We start from the raw sequence: 25,452 nt of genomic DNA, 5'->3' as shown, positions 1-25,452 counted from the left end.
AGCGACTCAGCTTCCACTGGAGCGATCGGCAGCTCAAACATGACGTGCTTCACTGGTGGAGAGATGGGCAGCTCAACCACAACAGGCTTCACTGGTGGAGAGATGGGCAGCTCAACCACTGTGAGCTTCACTGGTGGAGAGATTGGCAGCTCAACCATTATGGGCTTCACTAGTGGAGAGATGGGATGGTCGACCACGATGGGCTTCACTGGTGGAGAGATGGGCCGTTCAACCACAATGGGATTAGGTGGTGGAGAGATGGGCAGCTCAACCACAATGGGCTTCACTGGTCGAGAGAGGGGCTCCTCAACCACGATGGAATCCACTGGAGGTGGAGGGAAGAAATCCTGGGCCCTTTGACATCTCTGAGTTGTAGGTGGTGGGGAATAATCCGATAGGGAGGGAGGAGGAAGAGTAGTTCTTGCCTGTGGAACTGAAGTTTCCATGTCTTTCTTTCTTTTTTTATGACGCTGTGTCAGAGCCTTCAGTGGCTTATGTTTTGTCAGTGGTTGGTCAAATTGGAAAAGGACATAAACAAATCAAATTGTATTCGTCACATACGCCGAATACAAGTGTAGACCTTACCATGAAATGCATACTCACAAGCCCTTAACCAACAATGAAGTTTTAAGAAATTATGAATCAAGAAAATATTTACTAAATAAGCTAAAGTTTTCTACGAAGCATATGTAAACGTGTGAATTGCTGATTGTAGTTAAACTAGGACAATGATTTACATTTTAAAGGGACAGTTTGGAGTGAGTCGCCTACCTCAAATCTCTGAAGAGACTCAGCTTCCACTGGAGCGATCGGCAGCTCAAACATGATGGGTTTCACTGGTGGAGAGATGGGCAGCTCAACCACAACAGGCTTCACTGGTGGAGAGATGGGCAGCTTAACCATGATGGGCTCCACTGGTGGAGAGAAGGGCCGTTCAACCACGACAGGCTTCACTGGTGGAGAGGTAGGCGGCTCAACCATGATGGGTTTCACTGGTGGAGAGATGGGCAGCTCAACCATGATGGGCTTCAATGGTGGATAAATGGGCAGCTCAACCACGAAGGGTTTCACTGCTGGAGAGTTGGACAGCTCCACCACGATGGGCTTCACTGGTCGAGAGATGGGCTCCTCAACCAAGATTGGCTTCACTAGAGGAGAGATCGTTGGCTCAACAACGATGGGCTTCACTGGTGGAGAGATGGGAAGCTCGACCACGATGGGCTTCACGGGTGGAGAGACGGGCTGCTCAACCATGATAGGTTTCACTGGTGGAGAGATGGGCAGCTCAACCACAATGGGCTTCACTGGTGGAGAAATGGGCAGCTCAACCACAACGGGCTTCAGTGGTGGAGGGATCGGCGACTCAACCACAACAGGCTTCACTGGTGGAGAGATGGGCAGCTCAACCACAACAGGCTTCACTGGTGGAGAGATGGGCAGCTCAACCATGATGGGCTCCACTGGTGGAGAGAAGGGCCGTTCAACCACGACAGGCTTCACTGGTGGAGAGGTAGGCGGCTCAACCATGATGGGTTTCACTGGTGGAGAGATGGGCAGCTCAACCATGATGGGCTTCACTGGTGGATAAATGGGCAGCTCAACCACGAAGGGTTTCACTGGTGGAGAGTTGGACAGCTCCACCACGATGGGCTTCACTGGTCGAGAGATGGGCTCCTCAACCAAGATTGGCTTCAATGGAGGAGAGATCGGTGGCTCAACCACGATGGGCTTCACTGGTGGAGAGATGGGAAACTCGACCACGATGGGCTTCACGGGTGGAGAGACGGGCTGCTCAACCACGATAGGTTTCACTGGTGGAGAGATGGGCAGCTCAACCACAACGGGCTTCAGTGGTGGAGGGATCGGCGACTCAACCACGATGGGCTTCGCTGGTGGAGAGATGGGAAGCTCGACCACGATGGGCTTCGCTGGTGGAGAGATGGGCTATATATAGTGGTATAGAACAGAAGGTTAGTTAAAAAACAACACAAATCAATTACAATGTAATTGACGCATGGCCTAAAATATACCTGTTTGCTTACTTATGAAAATGCAAACCATAATAATCATCCTCTCCCTCATCATCCATCCTGACTCATGCTCTCTCATCTAAAGAAGAAACGTACCTGTGCCCTACTCTGTGTGCACAAAAGGGTAACACAGTACCACATGAAGAACATAGATTGGTACTCCTGACACTTCTGCCATGCAACCTCAATCATCTCCTCAAGAGTCCCAATGCTACAGGAGAGGAAACACACCAGGTTGTTTAGAATGGGTGGAAGGAGGCTTCACACCGTGGATACGAAACAGTCTTTCGATTTCAGAACTGAACTCAATCTAGGTACTCTGGGTAATACAGGTAATCTGAAACTCCATTGCATTGGTCCAATATCTCAATCAACTTCACTGTAATTATAGCACTCCAAATCCCAACATGAATGTATCTGGTTGACAGTGTAGCTGTGCAGATGCCATTGCTGTACTAATAAACCAAGTACTTACTTTGCCAGGGGACCAGGGAATGCTGTGAGGACTCCAGGCTGCTCTGGTTGGATCTGCTGAGGGAGATCAGAGGAAGTAGGGAAGGGGTGATGGGCAGGAGCATCGACAATCTGAGAAGAACCAGCCTCTATTTCCCAGTTGGCCCCTTGACCAGGTTGATGCTGGTGGTTGTAACAGTCCTTCCCGTTCTCATACTTGTACGCATACTCATATTTGTACTCATTGTTGTTTAGGGACCACCTCTCTGTAAAAAGAATAAGAGCAGAAGCTTGATCCTCTCATTTCCATAAAGGAATGGTAATAAAATGATTCAACCAAGTCCTAACAGAGGTGTGAAATGCTTACCCCAATGGCCATGTTTTTCATTCCAGTGGAAATATCCATAATCGTCGGCCTTGTAAAACCCGTCCGCATCCGCCTTAGCAACATAATCAACATGGAGACAGTCAAATGAGAACAACTTTAAAGAGTAAAACCTGTTATCAATGCAAAATAGCTCTAAGGTACAGTTTAAATTGAATCCCTTTTAATGTTCTCAGAATGTATTGGGGAAAACATTATACTGAGACCTTTTAAAGCTAGAATCCTTAATTGAAACAATAACAAAGTGGAGATGCCGCCCTCTATTTTAGCAAAAAACTGAGGGATGGGCCTGGAGAAATGTACCACTCACAAATTCAGACAGAGCTGGCCATCCACGATATCAAAATTACAGTTTTAACCATGTTTTAAGGTTATACAGAGTTTTTTTTCATTACATTTACATTGTTTACACACATTGGATTAAAACAAACTTATATTTTGGGTTCTGATGGGGTATATATGACAATTGAATTAAGATCATGAGGCATGTATAAGTTATAATACATGTGAATCAAATGGGTTTATATCATGAATTAATCAATAACTAAGGGTTCTAGCTTTAAGGAACCAACCAGCTGATGTTGAGAATATTTTGAGAAACTCCTGATCCCAATGTTTGGTTACTCACAACCAAACAGGGACCAAACTGGAACATTTCCAGGCCTAGGCCTATGTCCCTGGAATGTTCTGACTGTAACATCATACTACTGACATTCCATGGACCTAAAGGAAACGTTTTGAATGTTGCCATAACTTTAGAGCCCTGAATGCTGATTGGCTGACAGCCGTGGTATATCAGACCATATACTGCAGGTATGACAAATCGTGTATTTTACTGCTCTAATTACATTGGTAACCAGTTTATAATATCAATAAGGCACCTCAGGGGTTTGTGTTATATGGCCAATATACCACGGCCTGTATCCAGGCACTCCATGTTGCATCATGTTAAGAGCAGCCTTTAGCCGTGGTATATTGGCAATATACCACACCCCCACGGGGCTTATTGCTTAATAAGTAACCCAGTGGGCACAGACATCATTTCAACATCTAGTTTTGAATTAATGTTGGTTAAGTTGTCAACTAAGGTGAATTCAACGTGAACTCAACAACAGCAAAAATCACTGGGTACTTGCTAACTCTGGTCTATGGTGATAGTGTGGAGGTACGCACACTACCGCCCTGGACTAGAGCTAATAGGCTACTTGCTACCGCCCTGATCCAGACTGAAGTGTTTGATTACTCACGTTATATGGATCCATAGTTGCTGGATCCATGGTTAGTCAATCTTCAACACAGAAGCACCGCACCAGCCAACATCTCCGGTACAATTTCCGGTAAGGTCTCCAACATTCGGAACAACACACCTTAACGGTTTCAGAGAGTGATCCAAGTAGTAGTCTCTAGAAACAAGTCGTTGCTACAAATGAACGAACATTGATTGCTCGGGATAATTTACAGGGTAGAAAACGTCACAATGCTCATCGTCAGATTGGAACTCACAGAGATTCTTGGAACTCATTACGTAAATGTAGTAACACAACTTTGAGTCATAATGCAAGTATTCACACTGCAGACCACTATTGACATGGGACGGGTTGTTCATTTGAGTCAAATATTTGGCCACTTCCTTGTTTTTGTTTATAATTGAAAATCAATAAACAATTTTATAGTAAAGTTTTGGTCACTCACATTTGTCTCGATGGATTGTTTCTAAATATTTCCCGCAAATGTTCCACTAGTAGCCTAGGCCTAGCCAACAAGACAAAAAAGGGTTCAAGGGAACACTCACAGCAACACATTCATTTACTATTCTGTTATATTTATGTATATGGGAACGTGCATAGAAAATATTTCGTCTGTCTGCATTACCAGTATCTATTGGTGGCCAATAATGACAGACTCAATAACAAGGAATGACCGGGAATAAATGTTAGCTTTGCTGTTAGCTGACTGTTTAGCTGCTGAGACAGGGTGTGAGATGTTAAACCCCAGCTCTGGAACAAAAGGATTAACAGATTTGTTTCAGACATGAAACCGTCACTTTGTTAGAGATTGAAGACAGAAATACAAGAATGTGTGAATGTAAATGTAGGTTGACATGGATGGTGTGGGGTATGCCATTTGTTACAAAGGGGAGGTGACGAACTAATATTTAATAAAACAAATATTAGAGAGGCCTACAGCAAAATTACTAAGTTGTTAAGTTCTTTTAAATGCGCATTGATACATATGCTAAATATTTTGATTCATGTTGATTTTCAGCGTCGCAATGATCTGGAGTGGTTCTGAAAGGACAGCTCCTGCACAGCACACAGAGCTTTTCGTTTCAGCAAAATATTGGCTGTTCTGTTCTATTTCATTACATGGGGACATGTTCTGTACAACCACATGGTTTGCGTGTTTCAAAATATAAATGGTGGGATCAAAGTGTTTAATGCTTTCTAATTCCATATCCTCATTGCTGTAATATGAGGATTTGTAATTCATACATAAAGATTGCCCGATTATTGTTTCGATCTTAATCCAAATTGCAAAAGGCTTTACTCCGCATGTGTTACGTCAGCACCCCGGTAGGACTGGAATAGAATAGGAGCGCTCCAAATCAGTGCTGAGAACCAGCGAGCGCCCATCCATGCCAAGATTCATAACCTTCGTCTGTCTGCTCTGGCACGACTGCCTAAAGCTTATGGACAAAACAAAATAGAATAGTTGCATTGAGGAAGAAAATATATTTGGTGTCAGTTTTTTTTCCTTCTAATTACGCACGCAAACATTCCACTATTACTCCTCCAAGCTCAGCAGACTTTCTATCGCTTGCTTCTCGGATATTCCACAGGAAGCGACTTGTGGCCGCTGTGATTGGCATCGTCATGGTGTTGGCCCTTATCATAGCAATACCGCTGCTTGTGCAAAGTACCAAGACTTCGGCTCACTATGAGATGATGGGCACCTGCCGAATGATCTGTGATCCATACAGTTCCAAACCCGCCAGCGCCACGGCCATGGAGCTCATGCAGGACATGAATGCCATCCCGCCGCCGCCAATGGCGCAAGGCTCCAAAGGTGAATTAGGGCGACCTGGGAAACCGGGACCAAGAGGTCCACCGGGAGAACCAGGACCTCCCGGCCCAAGAGGACCACCCGGAGACAGGGGTGATTCCGGGAAAGCTGTTTACCCCGCGGTAACGTCAGGGACTGCAAAGACCGAAACGGACACGGACGAGGTTAACGCTGCACTCAGTGAAACAAAGATTGCGTTCTATGTCGGGTTGAAGAACCCACACGAAGGATATGAGGTGCTTAAATTCGACGATGTTGTCACAAACTTGGGAAATCAATACGACCCAACCAATGGCAAGTTCACTTGCCAAGTGTCCGGAATTTATTTTTTCACATACCACGTGTTAATGCGAGGAGGCGACGGGACAAGCATGTGGGCAGACTTGTGCAAAAACGGACAGGTAAACATTATTTCATTCGATTAGCAGATACGAAAATATTGTATTCTCATTCACGAATTCATTTGAAAACAATTCATGTCTATAACATACTATAAATGCATGCAAAAACCCAAAGGGTATGGAGAAAAACGTATACTACACGCCCAAATTTTACGCACTCACTTTATATAATTTTGGCTAGTGCACTTTTCGGCTTTATAGTAGGACATTTAGGTCCCTTGGCATATGCTTAGCAATGGTAAACTCAGTTAAATCGGGTAGGCTATACATTAGATTACCACAGTAAAGAAATGCTTGAACGTTTAGCTGCTTAAGCCCTCGTCCCCCCCTCTGTGGTGTCCAAAGTGACATAATATAACCTATTCTACAAAGTGGTAGTGGAGGAATTAGTCTGACCATAACTGACGAAATGTCCAAAGTGGTGTCCAAAGTGACATAATATGATGTAATCAACAAAGTGGTAGTGGAGGAATTTGTCTTGTTTTTGACCATAAGAGACGAAATCAAATAAACAGAAAATATCACGTTAATGAGGATTATACTTATTTTGTGTATCCCATTACACAGGTTCGGGCAAGTGCTATTGCACAGGACGCAGACCAGAACTACGATTACGCAGGTAACAGCGTGGTACTACACCTGGACTCCGGAGATGAGATTTATGTCAAACTGGACGGTGGCAAAGCACACGGAGGCAACAACAACAAGTACAGCACCTTCTCTGGATTCATTTTGTATCCCGATGAAATAGCCTGACAAGATTTAGGCTACCCATGACTCTACCTCCGAATGAGGTCCAAACAGAACTTCATCTTTCATTTCGCTCTCTCATTTCCTTTGAAGAGCAGGGTGCTTGTAATGGTCTTCTAACTACCAATAATATATAGGATAAATAGGCTATATAGCAGTTGAGGTTGTTTGATTGAATGTGTTAAGATTACTTGATTCAGCAGTTTGTTTTACTCAATAGAAACATCTTATGTGGAGAAATAGCCTATATGTAGCTAAGGTCAAATGCACAGAGATAGAATCATGTAACCCTTGTGTTCGGTACATTCAGAGTCCAGAGTTGTGTTTTATTTTATGTCACTAGGCCAACAGTGCATTCTATTTTTTCCTGATGTACCAATAAATGTTATTTTACAGTATGTCTCATTGGATGTTTAAAAAAAAAATATTACATTACAGTGCGAGTTACAGTAAGTAGGGACTGCATACATTTTCATACTGGTCCGCCGTGGAAAATGAACCCACAACCATGGCCTTACAAGCACTATGTTCTACCTACTGAACAACACCGGACCACACCATGGCTGAGTCTTATGGAGCAACGCTGCAGGTTAAAGTGACAACCTGCCATCCAATACTAGCACTAGTGAAGGTGCTCCTCACTTATACGTACTATCATCAGTCAAGACTGAAATGTGTGATTTTCCTTCAAACATTTCATGTTTTCCTTATGCTTCATTTCAAAAGTGCACAGCTTTAGGGTTAGTTTATGGTGAGGATCTTTATTTGCTCAATCTCCACAAGGTTAGTGGCTATTTGACAAAGAAGGCAGTGGTGTAAAGTACTTAAGTAAAAATACTTTAAAGTAATACTTAAGTAGTTTTGGGGGTATCTGTACTTTACTATTTACATTTTGGCCAACTTTTACTTCATTACATTCCTAAAGAAAATAAGGTCGTTTTTACTCCCTACATTTTCCATGACATCCAAAAGTACTCATTACGTTTTGAAAGGAAAATTGTCCAACTCACACACTTATCAAGACAACATCCCTGGTCATCCCTACTGCCTCTGATCTGGCGGACTTACTAAACACAAATGCTTCTTTTGTAAATTATGTCTGAGTATTGGGGTGTGCCCCTGGCTATCCTTACATTTTAAAAACCAGAAAATGGTGTCGTCTGCTTTGTTTAATATACTGTTGAAGTCGGAAGTTTACATACACCTTAGCCGCATTCATTTAAACTCCGTTTTTCACAATTCCTGACATTTAGTCCTAGTAAAAATTCCCTGTTTTAGGTCAATTAGGATCACCACTTTATTTTAAGAATGGGAAATGTCAGAATAATAGTAGAGAGAATGATTTATTTCAGCTTTTATTTCGTTCATCACATTCCCAGTGGGTCAGAATGTTGTAGAATACTGTAGAATACTATAGCAAATACTACAGCATTATCCACAAAAAAAACGCTGTAGTAAATACTACAGTAATGATGTCAGCAAAAACACTACAGTCCGCAAAAACACAACAGTTTTTTAAACTATAGTAAATACTACAGTATTTAATTAGCATTTACCCTGCCCATTCCCCTCACCCATTATTCAATTTGTGCAAGTAAGAAACCTACATGCCAAGTAAAGACCATATATGATGGGACTCCTACCTAGTTAACTGTAAATAGTACAGTATACTACCGTATACTACAGTAAATATTAAAGTAAGTACTACAGTAAATACTACAGTATGTTTTTACAGACTTGAGTGAATACTACAGTAACGTCTGCAAAAACACTAAAGTGAATACTATAGTATTTATACCATAACAACTGTAGTATATTCTCTATATGGGGGCATAGGGGCTTTTTTCACACATAAATTCAAACATTACAAACCCGTGAGTCACATATGCCTGTTTTCTCTCATCTGATGTTTTTCTCTGTTCTGATGTGGCCTCCCTACTGGTCCAAGTGAGGGAGTTACAGTACAATATACATGATACAGTCTACACTGAGTGTACAAAACATTAAGAACACCTGCTATTTCCATGACATAGACTGACTAGTTGAATCCAGGTGAAAGCTATGATCCTTTATTGATGTCACTTGTTAAATTCACTTCAATCAGTGTAGATGAAGGGAAGGAGATGAAAGCCTTGAGACAATTGAAACTTGGATTGTGTATGTGTGCCATTCAGAGGGTGAATGGGAAAAACAAAAGATTTTAGTGGTTTGAACTGGGTATGGTAGTAGATGCCAGGCACACCGGTTTGAGTGTGTCAAGAACTGCAATGCTGCTGGGTTTATCACGCTCAACATTTTCCTGTGTGTATCAACAATGGTCCACCACTCGAAGGACATCCAGCCAAGTTGACACAACTGGGGGAAGCGTAGGAAGCATTGGAGTCAACAAGGGCCATCATCCCATGTTTTACCTTGCTTTATCTTGGAAATGAGAACTTGTTCTCAACTAGCCTACCTGGTTAAATAAAGGTGAAATAAAACAAATGTAAAAAATCCTTGTGGAACGCTTTCAATACCTTGTAGAGTCCATGCCCAGACGAATTGAGGCTGTTGTTCTGAGGGCAAAACAGTGTGCAACTCAATATTAGGAAGGTGTTCCTAATGTTTTGTACACTCAGTGTACATGAGATTGTCACTAGGGTTTTGCTGGTGCTGTGAAAACGTGTACATGGAAGTAATGAACACACTTCAGCTGAAGCTCTTAACTTCTCAGATATATGTTGTCATCTGTAGGAACTGAATAAGATTACGGTGCTCATTAGACCTCTACTGAGGGGCTTATTACTTTTAAGTGACTGCTGTGGTCCATCTATATTCCCAGACGCTGTTGCAGTACTGTCCTCTCATTCCCTTTCTACAACGGCCCCCATATGTCTCAGGGGCTGTCAGTGGCTAAAGAGGATGATAGATGGATGTGTGTTTAAAGAGGAGGAAAGAGAGAGAGAGAGAAAGAGAGAGAGAGGGGAGAGAGAGAGAGAACGAGAGAGAGAGAAAGAGAGAGAGAACAAGAGAGAGAGAGAGAGAGAGAGAGAGAGAAAGAGAGAGAGAGAGAGAGAGAAAGAAAGAAAGAGAGAAAGAGAGAGAGAGAAAGAGAAAGAGAGAGAGAGAGAGAAAGAAAGAAAGAAAGAAAGAAAGAAAGAAAGAAAGAAAGAAAGAAAGAAAGAAAGAGAAAGAGAGAGAGAGAGAGAGAAAGAGAGAGAGAGAGAGAGAGAAAGAAAGAAAGAGAGAGAGACTAATGAAGGTACATTTGCACCGAACAAGGTCTGTCTTTTAAATTTAATACGATGAGTTCATTGTGACGTATCATCAAATCAAACCAAGTTTATTGGTCGCATACACAGTTAAGCAGATGGTATTTCTATTTTTTATTTTATTTTTATTTCACCTTTATTTAACCAGGTAGGCAAGTTGAGAACAAATTCTCATTTACAACTGCGACCTGGCCAAGATAAAGCAAAGCAGTTCGACACATATAACAACACAGAGTTACACATGGAGTAAAACAAACATACAGTCAATAATACAGTAGAAAAATAAGTCTGTATACAATGTGAGCAAATGAGGTGAGATAAGGGAGGTAAAGGCAATAAATAGGCCATGGTGGCGAAGTAAATACAATATAGCAATTAAAACACTGGAATGGTAGATTTGACAGTAGATGAGTGTGCAAAGTAGAAATACTGGGGTGCAAAGGAGCAAAATAAATAAATACAGTAGGGGAAGAGGTAGTTGTTTGGGCTATTTATAGATGGGCTATGTACAGGTGCAGTGATCTGTGAGCTGCTCTGACAGCTGGTGCTTAAAGCTAGTGAGGGAGATAAGTGTTTCCAGTTTCAGAGATTTTTGTAGTTCGTTCCAGTCATTGGCAGCAGAGAACTGGAAGGAGAGGCGTCCAAAGGAGGAATTGGCTTTGCGGGTGACAAGTGAGATATACCTGCTGGAACGTGTGCTACTGGTGTGTATTGCGGGTGCAGCGATATGCTTACTAGCTTACTATGCTTACCAGCTCCTAACAGTGCAGTAAAATGTCAAACAAGCACACAAATAATCAAAAGACTTCAAACAAGAAATCAATAAATGTCCGAAAACCCAAATAACTCTGTATCAGTCATCCAAATGCAATCTATCATGGGAGTTGAATGATGGTGGATGTGTGTAGACCTGGGTTGTGTTCAGTAGGGCACACCATCGCAAAACAAAAAGGAGAATTTCTTATTGGTCAAGTTCAGATGGTACCATAACATTTTCTTCCAGCTGAACATACCCATGCATAGGAATTGACTGAAAAGTCATTAAGAGTCCATGTCTAGCCAACAGCATACTTCATTCCTAAGAGGTTGACTGTGTTGTGTCTCTAAGTGATGATTTCACCAGCTTTCCACCTGGAGGCAGGCAGATTGAACAGCTGTCTATCAATTAAACAGCAATCATGCAAAGCAAATATTAGCCGGTCTGGTTCAACATGGCTCTGGCTAAGTTGTTGACTTATTCCTCTGTGTTCAAGATGACTAAATTCATACCCTACTATTATCCCCAAAATAACCACCCTGATAAAAGCCATTCTGGAAATGGTTTCATCAAATACACTCAATAGTCGATATTGAAAACGTTTGCCCATTTCCTTTTTACATGTAGACTATAATGTATCCACCTTTCATGTATCCTACTCATTAGAAATGGCGTCAAAGTGCTACCAACACATATTACACACAGAACATCCCCTGGAGAGTGTTGTGGTGTGTGGTGATGATACCTCTCATCACCCCGCCTCATCACTTCTTAATTAAGGGAGGAAGTGGAGCTGCCTGCATCGACTCACCCGAAGACATCACCATGCACGTTTCAAGACTCAATCGAATCTAATAGGTGCGTAGTATGTAGCTATACAGACCCCTTCCGGGAGAGCTGTGGGCTAGACATTCCTATGTAAACGTCCTGGTGTAATGTCATGGACAGAGATACACTGAGAGCCTGACGGTTTGCAGAAACACTCATAAGTATGGCGGAAGCCAGGGGGCAGGCAGCTGACAAGGTGACAAAGAAATGCTAATGACACAAGTGACCACAGGGAGTTCTATTTCGGAACTCTTCAGAAAGTGCTGATGTTGATTCATAATTTGCCACAGGGCTGGTGTCCTCATTTTGCATATCAATAAGGTTTTCAAGAGGAAAAACACAAACGGCCTGACAGATTTGAGATCAGTGATACTGAGCTGTCTGTCTTCTGTTGTTAAAGCATAAACAGTTAGAGGCATGAGATTGAGGGAAAAACAAGTCTGGAGAGAATATTAGGTTCAGGGGTTGTTTGATGATAATGTGGAAGATCTCCAGACCAAAAGAGTTTGATGTCAGTAAAGATTCAGGTAACAGATGAATTACTTAAGTGTTGTAAGTATGCTAAACTGGGTCAAAGGTCAAAGGCATTTTTTCAAGGCCACGTTAGCTCACTGAGCCGATAGGCCTAAGCCCAGCCTATAGGCACTAGATCAACTTACCATATACTCAAACAAACTGGCCAAGAGAGAGGTAACCCACTGGGCACAGACGTTAATGCAACGTCTATTCCACGTTGGTTCAACATAATTTTGTTGAAATGACATGGAAACAACGTTGATTCAACCAGTATGTGCCCAGTGGGAATTGACTTGGCCAGAACCCTACACCTTGATATCGCGGGGAAAATGCAGCTGAAAAGCCACCTATGCTGTGAACACTCATATACATTCCCTCTATAAAACCTTGCGATGACCTCGTCTCAACTGCAGTCGCACACTAAAAACAAAACATTAGGGAGAAATGTTCTCCCTCACTCCAATTGAGACATCAACAACAGCATGTAGGTGTCACTTGCCACAAGATGGAGGGCCAGAATGAGCCCTCCTGGATGAGGGTGAAAGATTGGAGGGTGACAGGCAGACTGGTAAAGCTCCTTGATAGATGAAAGGACGAGTCTGGCTCTTTGCTCTGATGTGATTCGGTCTGACAGGCTTGATTTGCAGGCAGTGTTGTCCTGTCCCGGGAATGATCGCTTCTGCCCCTAGCCCACTGCACTGCTTCGTGAGTGGTCTTCTCTTGCTTTGAAAATTGAGAAATGCATTTTGAATCATGTAAATACAGTACTAGGTATCACGTACATACACACAATACAGCAAAGTACTTAAAGGAAAATACTGCTCAAAAACTTTTGGTTTTTGTTTCATTAGTCCGCTGTTGTTTGCATGTCAGCAGTCAAGACTTCAACATGTTCAACTTTCGAAATACAGAAAGTGTCACAGAACGATGATCATGTTGATGATGATACTGTGACACTTTATGTATTTTGAAAGTTCTATATCTTGAAAACTTGATTGCTGACATGAAAAACATTGCGGGACCATATACCAAAATGTTTTTGGTATATGTATGGTCCCAAATACTAAAATATATTTTTTGAGTGGTATTTTCCTCTAACATCTGTTTGAAGAAGCTACTAAGAGGAAAGCTCAATTTCCCATTTATCAGTCTGTCATTGTTTTCAGATAAGTGTCAGTGTCAGTTTCACTGAACGCCTCTCAGTTTGAGTCAATGCGTAGTAGGATGGCAGGGTGACATCCAGAAGGGTCAACTCCAGACGGGTGACCTCCAAACGGGTGACATCCAGACGGGTCACATCCAGACGGGTGACCTCCAGACGGGTCACATCCAGACGGGTGACATCCCGACGGGTGACCTCCATTCGGGTGACCTCCAGGCGGGTGACCTCCAGGCGGGTGACCTCCAGACGGGTGACATCCAGAAGGGTCACCTCCAGACGGGTGACCTCCAGACGGGTGACCTCCAGACGGGTCACATCCAGACGGGTGATCTCCAGACGGGTGACATCCAGATGGGTGACATCCAGACGGGTCACCTCCAGACGGGTGACATCCCGACGGGTGACCTCCCGACGGGTGACCTCCAGACGGGTGACCTCCAGACGGGTGACCTCCAGACGGGTGACCTCCAGACGGGTGACCTCCAGACGGGTGACCTCCAACGGGTGACATCCAGACGGGTCACATCCAGACGGGTCACATCCAGACGGGTGAGCTCCAGGCGGGTGACCTCCAGACGGGTGACATCCAGAAGGGTCACCTCCAGACGGGTGACCTCCAACGGGTGACATCCAGACGGGTCACATCCAGACGGGTGACCTCCAGACGGGTGACCTCCAGACGGGTCACATCCAGACGGGTGACCTCCAGATGGGTGACATCCAGATGGGTGACATCCAGACGGGTCACCTCCAGACGGGTGACATCCCGACGGGTGACCTCCAGACGGGTGACATCCCGACGGGTGACCTCCAGACGGGTGACCTCCAGACGGGTGACATCCAGAAGGGTCACCTCCAGACGGGTGACATCCAGACGGGTCACATCCAGACGGGTGACCTCCAGACGGGTGACCTCCAGACGGGTCACATCCAGACGGGTGACCTCCAGACGGGTGACATCCAGACGGGTCACATCCAGACGGGTGACCTCCAGACGGGTCACCTCCAGACGGGTCACATCCAGACGGGTGACCTCCAGACGGGTCACCTCCAGACGGGTCACATCCAGACGGGTGACCTCCAGACGGGTGACATCCAGACGGGTGACATCCAGACGGGTCACCTCCAGACGGGTCACATGAGGTGCCTGTGGAAATTATAGACATACCCATGACATATGGTGTTGGCTTATTAAAAGCGGATCATTATACCTTCTACAGAACATCTCATATTAAACTATGCTGCATGAACGCAAGGGTTGATTTAATCAAGGGACACAGACACACCGAGGCAGAGAATATTTTTCCAATTTTCACCTAAGGGGAAAGGTGAAAACAAATGCATCACCTACACCAAGATCAAGCTTGGGATTATTTCTGATTGAGGGATTCAAATAAAGTCTGTTTTGTTTAGTCTCTGGGCAGAAATCATTCAGATTCACTGTCACATATCTCTACAATAAATTCTACAAATCCAAGACATCAGTTTGTCTCTCCTTCTGACTTTTATTTCCTTTTCAAAGTCAATGGAGGGAAATTTTGATAGAAAAATAAAGGACAGGCAATCACTAGGGAGTTTAGTGTCTGTCTTAATCTGTCATTTTAGAATTGTTTAATCGTACATCCAAAAATATAGTGTGACCTCTACTGGTTCCAATGGGAGGACTCAGATCTTAACAGTAGCCAGGGTAGTTGCAATCCAAAATCATTACGATGCATACTCTCATTGCTCTGTGGTTTCCAAGTCTCACTAGGACTTGTGTTCTGTTTGAGAGACTTAAAAGGACGGGACCCCAAAGACAGTGCTACTGGTTGCAAATTATGACTCGGAAGGCAGACCTGGGATCCCATGCATTGCACACTAATGAAAGACCTGTTTCGTTGCTACAACGCAATACAGATGCCGTAACAAGTTGCTGTGCAGTCCTTTCGACTCAACATGGCAAAACGATGTGCCATGACATCACAGAGTCTTCAAATGCCTATCAACGCTGAGAGCTTGTTGAATTTAACACTTTTCAGTGGTTATATCGTCCTCACTTGCAACTGTTAAATTAACACTTTTCACAGTTTCCCGGTTCTCTCTACAGGGTTACATTTAAAGCTTGGAATCAAATGATCTGTCCCCAGATGAAGTTCTATTCACTTTCTGTAAATCCAGAACAATCGCATACCCCCTTTAGCATTCTGGACACTTATCAGCCACCACTGTCACACCTTGTCCCGGCACCTCATTTTCTCCTAACAGGGTCTGACTCTGGAGATCCAAAGCCTCCGGCTGAATTATGTCCCGCAATCTGCATTGTGCTGCCTGTTGGAGCAAGGTGGAGCAAGAGATAGGATGATTCATCGGGTAGGGAATGGGCCACATGGCGTATAGATGTCTTAAACACATCTCTGTTAGGTTGGACCCTGTGCATGATGAGGAGCTTAGAGGGATGCGGTGATCCATCATGACACCCCATCCCCTCCCGTCCCTTCACCCCTCCATCCATCAGCCCCCCCCCCCTCAGAACTGGGAGTTCCCATCACTCATTCTGCACTTTCCACCACCTCTACACGCCTCCCTCTCTCATCCCTTTCTCTTTATCCCCCTTCATCCCTCCTCTATCCCTCTTTTCCTCCCCCCGGTTACCAATGGGGGGCTCTCGCTCACTCCTCTCAGAATCTCAGTTCAGGTGGTTGTCATCATGCCTTCTGCATTGCCTTCAACCACCTCTACACACCTCCCTCTCTCATCCTTTTCTCTTCCTCCTCAGGCACTCTGATCATCATCACTTGTGTATGACACAATCGTTGAGCTTCTGCTAGAGTCTTCAACTTTTTGACGTTGAGTTTTCCGGCTTTTGAGATGTGGCCCATTCGTCATTCTATTGTATTTGTATCTCACATTTTTACTCCTGATTAAGGTGAAACAATTTATTCTGATAATCAAACAGGGGTTTGAGTAAAAATGCATCAAACGTTTGGTAAAAGGAGAAAAGGATGATAAAACTAGAAGACATTAGCTAAAACCCCAAAGCAAACACTGAACTCTTACAACACCATCAACTCAATCAGATCAGGGTTAGGGTTGCAAAAATGTCTGTTTTCCCCAAAACCCTGGATGGAAGATTCCTGATTTCCTGTGGTAATCTTCCAAACCGGATTTCTGGAAAACCTTGGAATCTTGGGAAAGTTAACAGAATTGTGCAACCCTAATCAGGATACAATATGCCCATCAGAAAAACAAGTAAAACAAATCCCAAACACTTATCAGGGAAACTAAGACAAAGACACTTCCACTTCCTTTGTTTTAAAGCTCACCTCAACACAAATTGCATTTAGCCGCCCTTTAACATTGAAATTGACGTGGCTTGTATACAAATGAGATAGTTGCTACTCGAGGGGCATTGAGAAAGGTTAGTGGCTCCACAATGCTGAATGGGAGATGAGGTCCCACATCCACAGGCTACTAATGAGCCTCAACAGCTGAAGAACAAAATATGTTTGATTGGTAAGAGCAAATTAAACCTCCCTAACGGGGATTTGCCATTCAAATCGTGACTTCACCAACACAAAGGACTATCTGGAGGGGAATACTTCCTGTCGATCAGTACATTCAATGTTGAAATTGCAGCGTGTGCTTTTAGCGTTGATGAATGAAGAAAAGGACGCAGAAAAGAACAATGTTTGGTCAAATTACTGCAATATTGGTCTGTGCAGGACTCCTCACTATGATGATGTGGGCATTCTTTATTTGAGGGCATTGTGTTTGAAGAGGGTACAGTTCCTTAACCAATCTAAGTATGGCAACTAATGCAACTACTGCTGATGAGGCACACACTGTATTTTCTTCTTCCGTGGTCAAAAACGAGTCAAAACAGTGTGCTGTCCCTCATTTTGACTACTCATAATTATGGCTTTCGACTGTAATCACTTCTTGCTTGTGTTTTGCTGTGGGTTGAGGGGACGGAGGGCCACAGTGTCACATCTATGACTTCTCTCTAAAGTTCACCAATCCTTACTGTCAGCAAAGTGTTTAAATTGTTAGAATAAAGAACACGTGGAAGAAATGAAGAAAGAGGAGAGGAGTTGAAGAGGGTATAGTAGAGACTTGGATCATTTCCTAACGCTACTTCACAGGTCTGCCAGCTGTGCCCCCCTCTCCCCCCTCCTCCTTTGGGCCCTGAGACGTTTGCCAACCCCATCTCACACCCCTCATCCCCCACTCATCCCCCCATCTTTCTAGACAGCCCTTATATAAATCCATTGATATTCTCCGGTTTACAGAAAACCCTATTTCTGTTTGTTTGTTTGTTTGTTTCAGGGCCAGGTCAAAGGGGTTGACAGCTCATTCTAATCAAAATAACATTTTTATCTCAATATCAAATAATTACTGGGTACCTTACTGTGATTGTTTTCAATTAAAAACAACCAAAAATAGCTTCTTAGCAAAAAGCCATTTCTCAAGCAAGAATTTAGCTAAGACTGTCTGGGAGTGATTTGAGTGGGGAGGGGAACGCAGAAAGTTATCTGTTATTGGCAGAGAGGTTTGGAACTTACTTTCTTATTGGTCTATTAATTACACTGAACAAAAATATGAACACAACATGCATCAATTTCAAAGATTTTACTGAGGTACAGCTCATATAAGGAAATCAGTCAATTGAAATAAATTCATTAATCCCTAATATATGGATTTAACATGACCGGGAATACAGATATTCATCTGTTGATCACAGATACTGTCACGTCCTGACCAGTAAAGGGGTTATTTGTTCTTATAATTTGGTCAGGACGTGGCAGGGGGTATTTGTTTTATGTGGTTCAGGGTGTGTTTGTGTATGTGTTCATGTAGAGGGGGTATTTGGTTTATATGGTTCGGGGTGGTTGTGTATTTAGAGGGGTATTTGATTTATTAGTCCAGGGTTTTGGTTATTGTTCTATGTTAGTTTATTTCTATGTTCAGTCTAGTCGTTTGTATTTCTATGTTTAGGTAATTGGGGTTGGGGCCTTCAGTTGGAGGCAGCTGTCTATCGTTGCCTCTGATTGAAGGTCCTATAAATAGGAATGTGTTTGTCATGGGATTTGTGGGAGATTGTTTCTTGTTTTTCTGTATGCCTGATGAGACTGTCTAGTTCGTTCGTTCGTTCGTTCGTTCGTTCGTTCGTTCGTTCGTTCGTTCGTTCGTTCGTTCGTTCGTTCGTTCGTTGTTCGTTCGTTCGTTCGTTCGTTCGTTCGTTCGTTTGTTCTGTATACGTTGTTGTGTTTTTCCTTCTTCACAAATAAAAAGAAGATGAGTATGCATTTTCCCGCTGCATTTTGGTCTACACCCTACGACACCCGTGACAGATACCTTAAAAAAAGGTAGGGCCTAGATCAGAAAACCAGACAGTATCTGGTGTGACCACCATTTTCCTCATGCAGCGCAACAGATCTCCTAAAATCTAATCAAATTTTATTGGTCATATACACATATTTAGCAGATGTTATTGCAGGTGTAGCAAAATGCTTGTGTTCCTAGCTCTAACAGTGCAGTAGTATCTGACAGTGCAGTAGTATCTAAAAACGATTCACAACAATACACACAAATCTAAAAGTAAAAGAAGAAATATATACATATTAGATTGGGCAATGTCGGAGTGGCATTGACTAAAATAGTGGCATTGACTAAAATAGATTTGATCAGGGTGTTGATTGTGGCCTGTGGATCGTTGTCCCACTCCTCTTCAATGGCTATGTGAAGTTTCTGGATATTGGAGGGAACTGGAACAAGCTGTCATATACGTTGATCCAGAACATCCCAAACATGCTCAATTGGTAACATGTCTGGTGAGTATGCAGGCCATTGAAGAACTGGGACATTTTTAATGTGGGCCGTGCATTATCATGCTGAAACATGAGGTGATGGCGGGTGGATGAATGGCACGACAGTGGGCCTCAGGATCTCATCACAGTATCTCTGTGCATTCAAATTGCAATCGACAAAATGCAAGTGTGTTCGTTGTTCGTAGCTTATGCCTGCCCATACCATAACAACACCACCATGGAGCTCTCTGTTCACAATGTTAACATCAGAAAACCACTCGCCCACACGACAACATACCCGCTGTCTGTCGTCTGCCTGGTACAGTTGAAATCGAGGTTAATCCGTGAAGAGCACACTTCTCCAGTGTGTCAGTGGCCATCAAAGGTGAGCATTTGCCCACTGAAGTTGGTTACGACGCTGAACTGCAGTCAGGTCAAGACCCTGGTGAGGACAATGAGCACACAGATCAGCTTCCCTGAGATGGTGTCTGACCGTTTGTGCAGAAATTCTTCGGTTTCACAAACCCACAGTTTCATCAGCTGTCCGGGTGGCTGGTCTCAGATGATTCTGCAGCAGAAGAAGCCAGATGTGGAGGTCCTGGGCTGGCGTGGTTACACATGATCTGCACTTTTGAGGCCGGTTGGACGTACTGCCAAATTCTCTAAAGCAGTGGTTCCCAAACTTTTTATAGTCCTGTACCCCTTCAAACATTCAACCTCCAGTTGCGTACCCCCTCTAGCACCAGGGTCAGCGCACTCTCAAATGTAATTTTTTTGCCATCATTGTAAACCTGCTACACACACTATATGATACATTTATTAAACATAAGAATGAGTGTGAGTTTTAGTCACAACCCGGCTCGTGGGAAGTGACAAAGAGCTCTTATAGGACCAGGGCACAAATAATAATATAATAATAATCTATACATATAAAACCTTATTTGTTCATCAAAAATTGTGAATAACTCACCACAGGTTAATGAGACGGGTGTGCTTGAAAGGATGCACATAACTCAGCAATGTTGGGTTGTATTGGAGAGAGTTTCAGTCTTAAATCATTTTCCACACACAGTCTGTATTTAGTTTTCATGCTAGTGAGGGCCGAGAATCCACTCTCACATCGGTACATGGTTGCAAAGGGCATCAGTGTCTTAACAGCGCGATTTGCAAAGGCAGGATACTCTGAGCGCAGCCCAATGCAGAAATCTGGCAGTGGCTTCTGATTAAATTCAATTTTCACAGAACCGCTTGTTGAAATTTCGATGAGGCTCTCTTGTTGAGATAACAGTAAGTGGACTGGAGGCAGGGCATGAAAGGGATAACAAATCCAGTCGTTTGTGTCATCCGTTTCGGGAAAGTACCTGCGTAATTGCGTAACCAACTCACTCAGGTGCTTCACTATATCACATTTGACATTGTCCGTAAGCTTGAGTTCATTTGCACACAAAAAATCATACAATGATGGAAAGACATATGTGTTGTCCTTGTTAAAACCTCTTACAGCTCCTTAAGTATAGGGGGCAGTATTGACAATTTCGGGAAAAATATGTGCCCATATTAAACTGCCTCCTACTCAAACTCAGAAGCTAGGATATGTATATTATTAGTAGATTTGGATAGAAAACACTCTGAAGTTTCTAAAACCGTTTGAATGGTGTCTGTGAGTATAACAGAACTCATATGGCAAGCAAAAACCTGAGAGAAATCCTACCAGGAAGTGGAAATCTGGATGCATGGGCTCTCTTCAAGTCATTTCCTATTGAATACACAGTGACGTAGTAATAATTGTGCACTTCCTACGGCTTCCATTAGATGTCGACAGTCTTTACTAAGTTGTTTGAAGCTTCTACGATGAACAGAGCCCGAATGACAAAGAGGGGAAGTTGTTGAGGCAGGGGGTGACATCACTTCTTGGAGCACGTTCATGAGGATGGATCCCTCCCGTTCCAAAACCTTTTTCAAGACACAGGAACCGTCCGGTTGAAATATTATTAAATCTTCACGGTCTGAAGGCCCTAAAGATTGATGTTTTACAACGTTTGACATGTTTGAACGAACGTAAATACAACTTTTTTTTACTTTTCGTCGCGACATCGTCCACGCGCTTTCGACACTTGGAGTAGCTTACTGGACGCACGAACAACAAGGAGTTAATGCAGACAGAGAAGAGCTCCAACTTCTTAGTCATAGCCTCAATTTTGTCAAGCACATTGAATATAGTTGTGGAGAGTCCCTGTAATCCTAGATTCAGATCATTCAGGCGAGAAAAAAACACCCAGATAGGCCAGTCGTGTGAGAAATTTGTCATCATGCAAGCGGTCAGACAAGTGAAAATTATGGCCAGTAAGAAAACTTTAAGCTCGTCTCTCAGTTCAAAAAAACGATAACCAGCGCACTTCTGTATGTTGTAAAAGCGTTACACGGAACCCAAACCGGCTGCGCGCGTGCACCATCGTGCGCTATCGTGCATAAATTGATTTTGTCCTTCAACACCAAACGCGATCACGACACGCAGGTTAAAATATCAAAACAAACTCTGAACCAATGACATTAATTTGGGGGACAGGTCGAAAAGCATTAAACATGTATGGCAATTTAGCTAGTTAGCTTGCACTTGCTAGCTAATTTGTCCTATTTAGCTCACTTGCTGTTGCTAGATAATTTGTCCTGGGATATAAACATTGAGTTGTTATTTTACCTGAAATGCGCAAGGTCCTCTACTCCGACAATCCACACATAAAACGGCCAAACGAATCGTTTCTAGTCATCTCTCCTCCCAGGCATTTTCATCTTTGAACTTATATGGTGATCGGCATCTAAACTTTCATAGTATTACCACGACGACCGGCAAAACAGTTCGTCTTTCAATCACCCGCGTGGGTATAACCAATGAGGAGATGGCGATGGGTACCTGCTTCTATAAACCAATGAGGAGATGGGAGAGGCAGGACTTGCAGCGTGATCTGTGTCAGAAATAGAAAGGAGTTCTATTTTAGCCCTTGGCATCGCAGACACTCGTTGACGTGCACGAGAAGTGTGGGTGCAATAATTGAATAACATGGATTTTTAAATGTATTTTGTGACGCTGGCGCACGCAAAGTGTCTGGTCTGGTCAGCATGTTACATGGTGGATGCCCATATTATTGCATAGTGCAGAAAATACGCGAGAGTTCAGGGGCCTTGCCTTAACAAAGTTAACCATTTTCACTGTAGTGTCCAAAACGTCTTTCAAGCTGTCAGGCATTCTCTTGGCAACAAGAGCCTCTTGGTGGATGCTGCAGTGTACCCAAGTGGCGTCGGGAGCAACTGCTTGCATGTGTGTTACCACTCCACTATGTCTCCCTGTCATGGCTTTTGCACCATCAGTACAGATACCAACATGAGCAGCAGCTACATTTGGCTACATACGGACCGTTAGTGGAATTCCCGCAAGAGAGTAACAGTTAATGTGATTGGATGTTAATTATTTGACTAGGCTACCTGTATTTGACATTGTGTTGTTATTTCGCTGAACACTAGATGGTTACATTTTATTTTTGGCAGTAAAACGACGCTACTCAGGCGAGGGAAAAAAGTAAATGGACTGTTTGAAAATGTGAAGAATTTTTTTTTTTCAATATTTGTTTTTTAATTTTAATTTGTACAGTTTTTTACAATCACTAACACTAACATCCTTTTGTCCAATCTGTAGTCACATTTTCAAAACTCTAAACACAATTAGTACAACATTCGTCTCTTGTGGACCATACCATTAACACAATTCATGTTGTTTTCACAGAATATGCAGTCAATTAACACGTTTCTAAAATGCTTAAACTTTCTTTACATACAAGCTTACCCAATACCAAAATCATAGATCTTTCTTGTCTTATTTACAAATGCTTGCACACAGCATGCCAGAAATGAAGACCTGATGTTCAAATCCTTACATATAGTATAAAACCTCTACCTTTGCAACAACAACAGCTCAAAAGCTATATTGAAACAGCTGATAAGTATTTTTGAATGAGTAAGCGAGTAGCTGGACAGGCAGAGGAGTAGTTGGACCAGGGAGAGGAATAGCTGGACCAGGCAGAGGAGTAGTTGGACCAGGGAGAGGAATAGCTGGACCAGGCAGAGGAGTAGTTGGACCAGGGAGAGGAATAGCTGGACCAGGCAGAGAAGTAGTTGGACCAGGGAAAGGAATAGCTGGACCAGGGAGAGGAGTAGAGTAGTTGGACCAGGCAGAGGAGTAGCTGGACCAGGGAGAGGAGTAGTTGGACCAGGGAGAGGAATAGCTGGACCAGGGAGAGGAGTAGTTGGACCAGGACAAGGGAGAAGGAGAGGTAGGGGGAGGGGAGTAAGAATGAGTGGTGGTGTTCAAAGGAGAGTAAGAGGTGTTGTCACTGATGAAATAAGAGCCACCATCATAGACCATGTGATAAACCATGGAATATCGCTGAGAAAGAGTCCAGCCTAATCTCAGACGGTTAACCGTGGCTACCATTATCCGGAGTTTTCCACAAACCAACAGGTAAGTAATGCATTTCACAAGGGCTTCTTCTATCATTACTGTTGTCCCACAGTAACTGTAGGCCACCAGTCCCAATGCAAATACTGTACATATGTTGTATTTTTGTTCCTCTAAAGGACGCAACGTCTTCCTGCCTCTGGGGGAAGAGAAAAGCTCAGTGAAGACCAAGAGCATGCCATTGTAAGATTGGACATTGCTGACATGCAAAATTGTAGAGGACAACCTGGTGTTTCACAACGTGGAAAGCATCAGCCTGACTACAGTCGCTCAGACTCTGTCCAAACACGGAGTTGGAATGAAACAATTGTACACAGTTCCTTTTGAAAGGGGCAGTGAGCGGGTAAAGGAACTCCGGCACCAATACGTCCAGGTATGGTGTCTATCCAATATATCTTGTTCTACAGTGAGTTTTACACTATGCTACTCTACATGTAAACATGGGTTACAGTACATACAGTAGGACACTATGCTACTCTACATGTAAACATGGGTTACAGTACATACAGTAGGACACTATGCTACTCTACATGTTAACATGGGTTACAGTACATACAGTAGGACACTATGCTACTCTACATGTTAACATGGGTTACAGTACATACAGTAGGACACTATGCTACTCTACATGTAAACATGGGTTACAGTACATACAGTAGGACACTATGCTACTCTACATGTAAACATGGGTTACAGTACATACAGTAGGACACTATGCTACTCTACATGTTAACATGGGTTACAGTACATACAGTAGGACACTATGCTACTCTACATGTTAACATGGGTTACAGTACATACAGTAGGACACTATGCTACTCTACATGTAAACATGGGTTACAGTACATACAGTAGGACACTATGCTACTCTACATGTAAACATGGGTTACAGTACATACAGTAGGACACTATGCTACTCTACATGTTAACATGGGTTACAGTACATACAGTAGGACACTATGCTACTCTACATGTAAACATGGGTTACAGTACATACAGTAGGACACTATGCTACTCTACATGTAAACATGGGTTACAGTACATACAGTAGGACACTATTCTACTCTACATGTAAACATGGGTTACAGTACATACAGTAGGACACTATGCTACTCTACATGTTAACATGGGTTACAGTACATACAGTAGGACACTATGCTACTCTACATTTTAACATGGGTTACAGTACATACAGTAGGACACTATGCTACTCTACATGTTAACATGGGTTACAGTACATACAGTAGGAGACTATGCTACTCTACATGTTAACATGGGTTACAGTACATACAGTAGGACACTATGCTACTCTACATGTTAACATGGGTTACAGTACATACAGTAGGACACTATCCTACTCTACATGTAAACATGAGTTACAGTACATACAGTAGGACACTATGCTACTCTACATGTTAACATGGGTTACAGTAGGACACTATGCTACTCTACATGTTAACATGGGTTACAGTACATACAGTGGGACACTATGCTACTCTACATGTTAACATGGGTTACAGTACATACAGTAGGACACTATGCTACTCTACATGTTAA

The 25,452-nt window shown here is 43.1% G+C and overlaps 1 protein-coding gene across 1 annotated transcript; it reads left to right on the top strand.

Moving 5' to 3' along the window:
• The first annotated feature begins 5,472 nt into the window (after nucleotides 1-5,472).
• LOC106575339 (complement C1q-like protein 2) lies at nucleotides 5,473-7,480 on the top strand. The gene is made up of 2 exons (XM_014151822.3): nucleotides 5,473-6,332; nucleotides 6,900-7,480. Exons 1-2 carry the CDS (start codon nucleotides 5,742-5,744, stop codon nucleotides 7,086-7,088), a joined length of 780 nt encoding a protein of 259 aa, XP_014007297.2. The 5' UTR covers nucleotides 5,473-5,741; the 3' UTR covers nucleotides 7,089-7,480.
• The last annotated feature ends 17,972 nt before the right edge of the window (nucleotides 7,481-25,452 follow it).

The sequence above is a fragment of the Salmo salar genome, chromosome 17, assembly GCF_965601325.2.
Source record: "Salmo salar chromosome 17, fSalSal1, whole genome shotgun sequence".
Taxonomy (NCBI): domain Eukaryota; kingdom Metazoa; phylum Chordata; class Actinopteri; order Salmoniformes; family Salmonidae; genus Salmo; species Salmo salar.
This window is presented reverse-complemented; position numbering and strand designations above follow the sequence as displayed.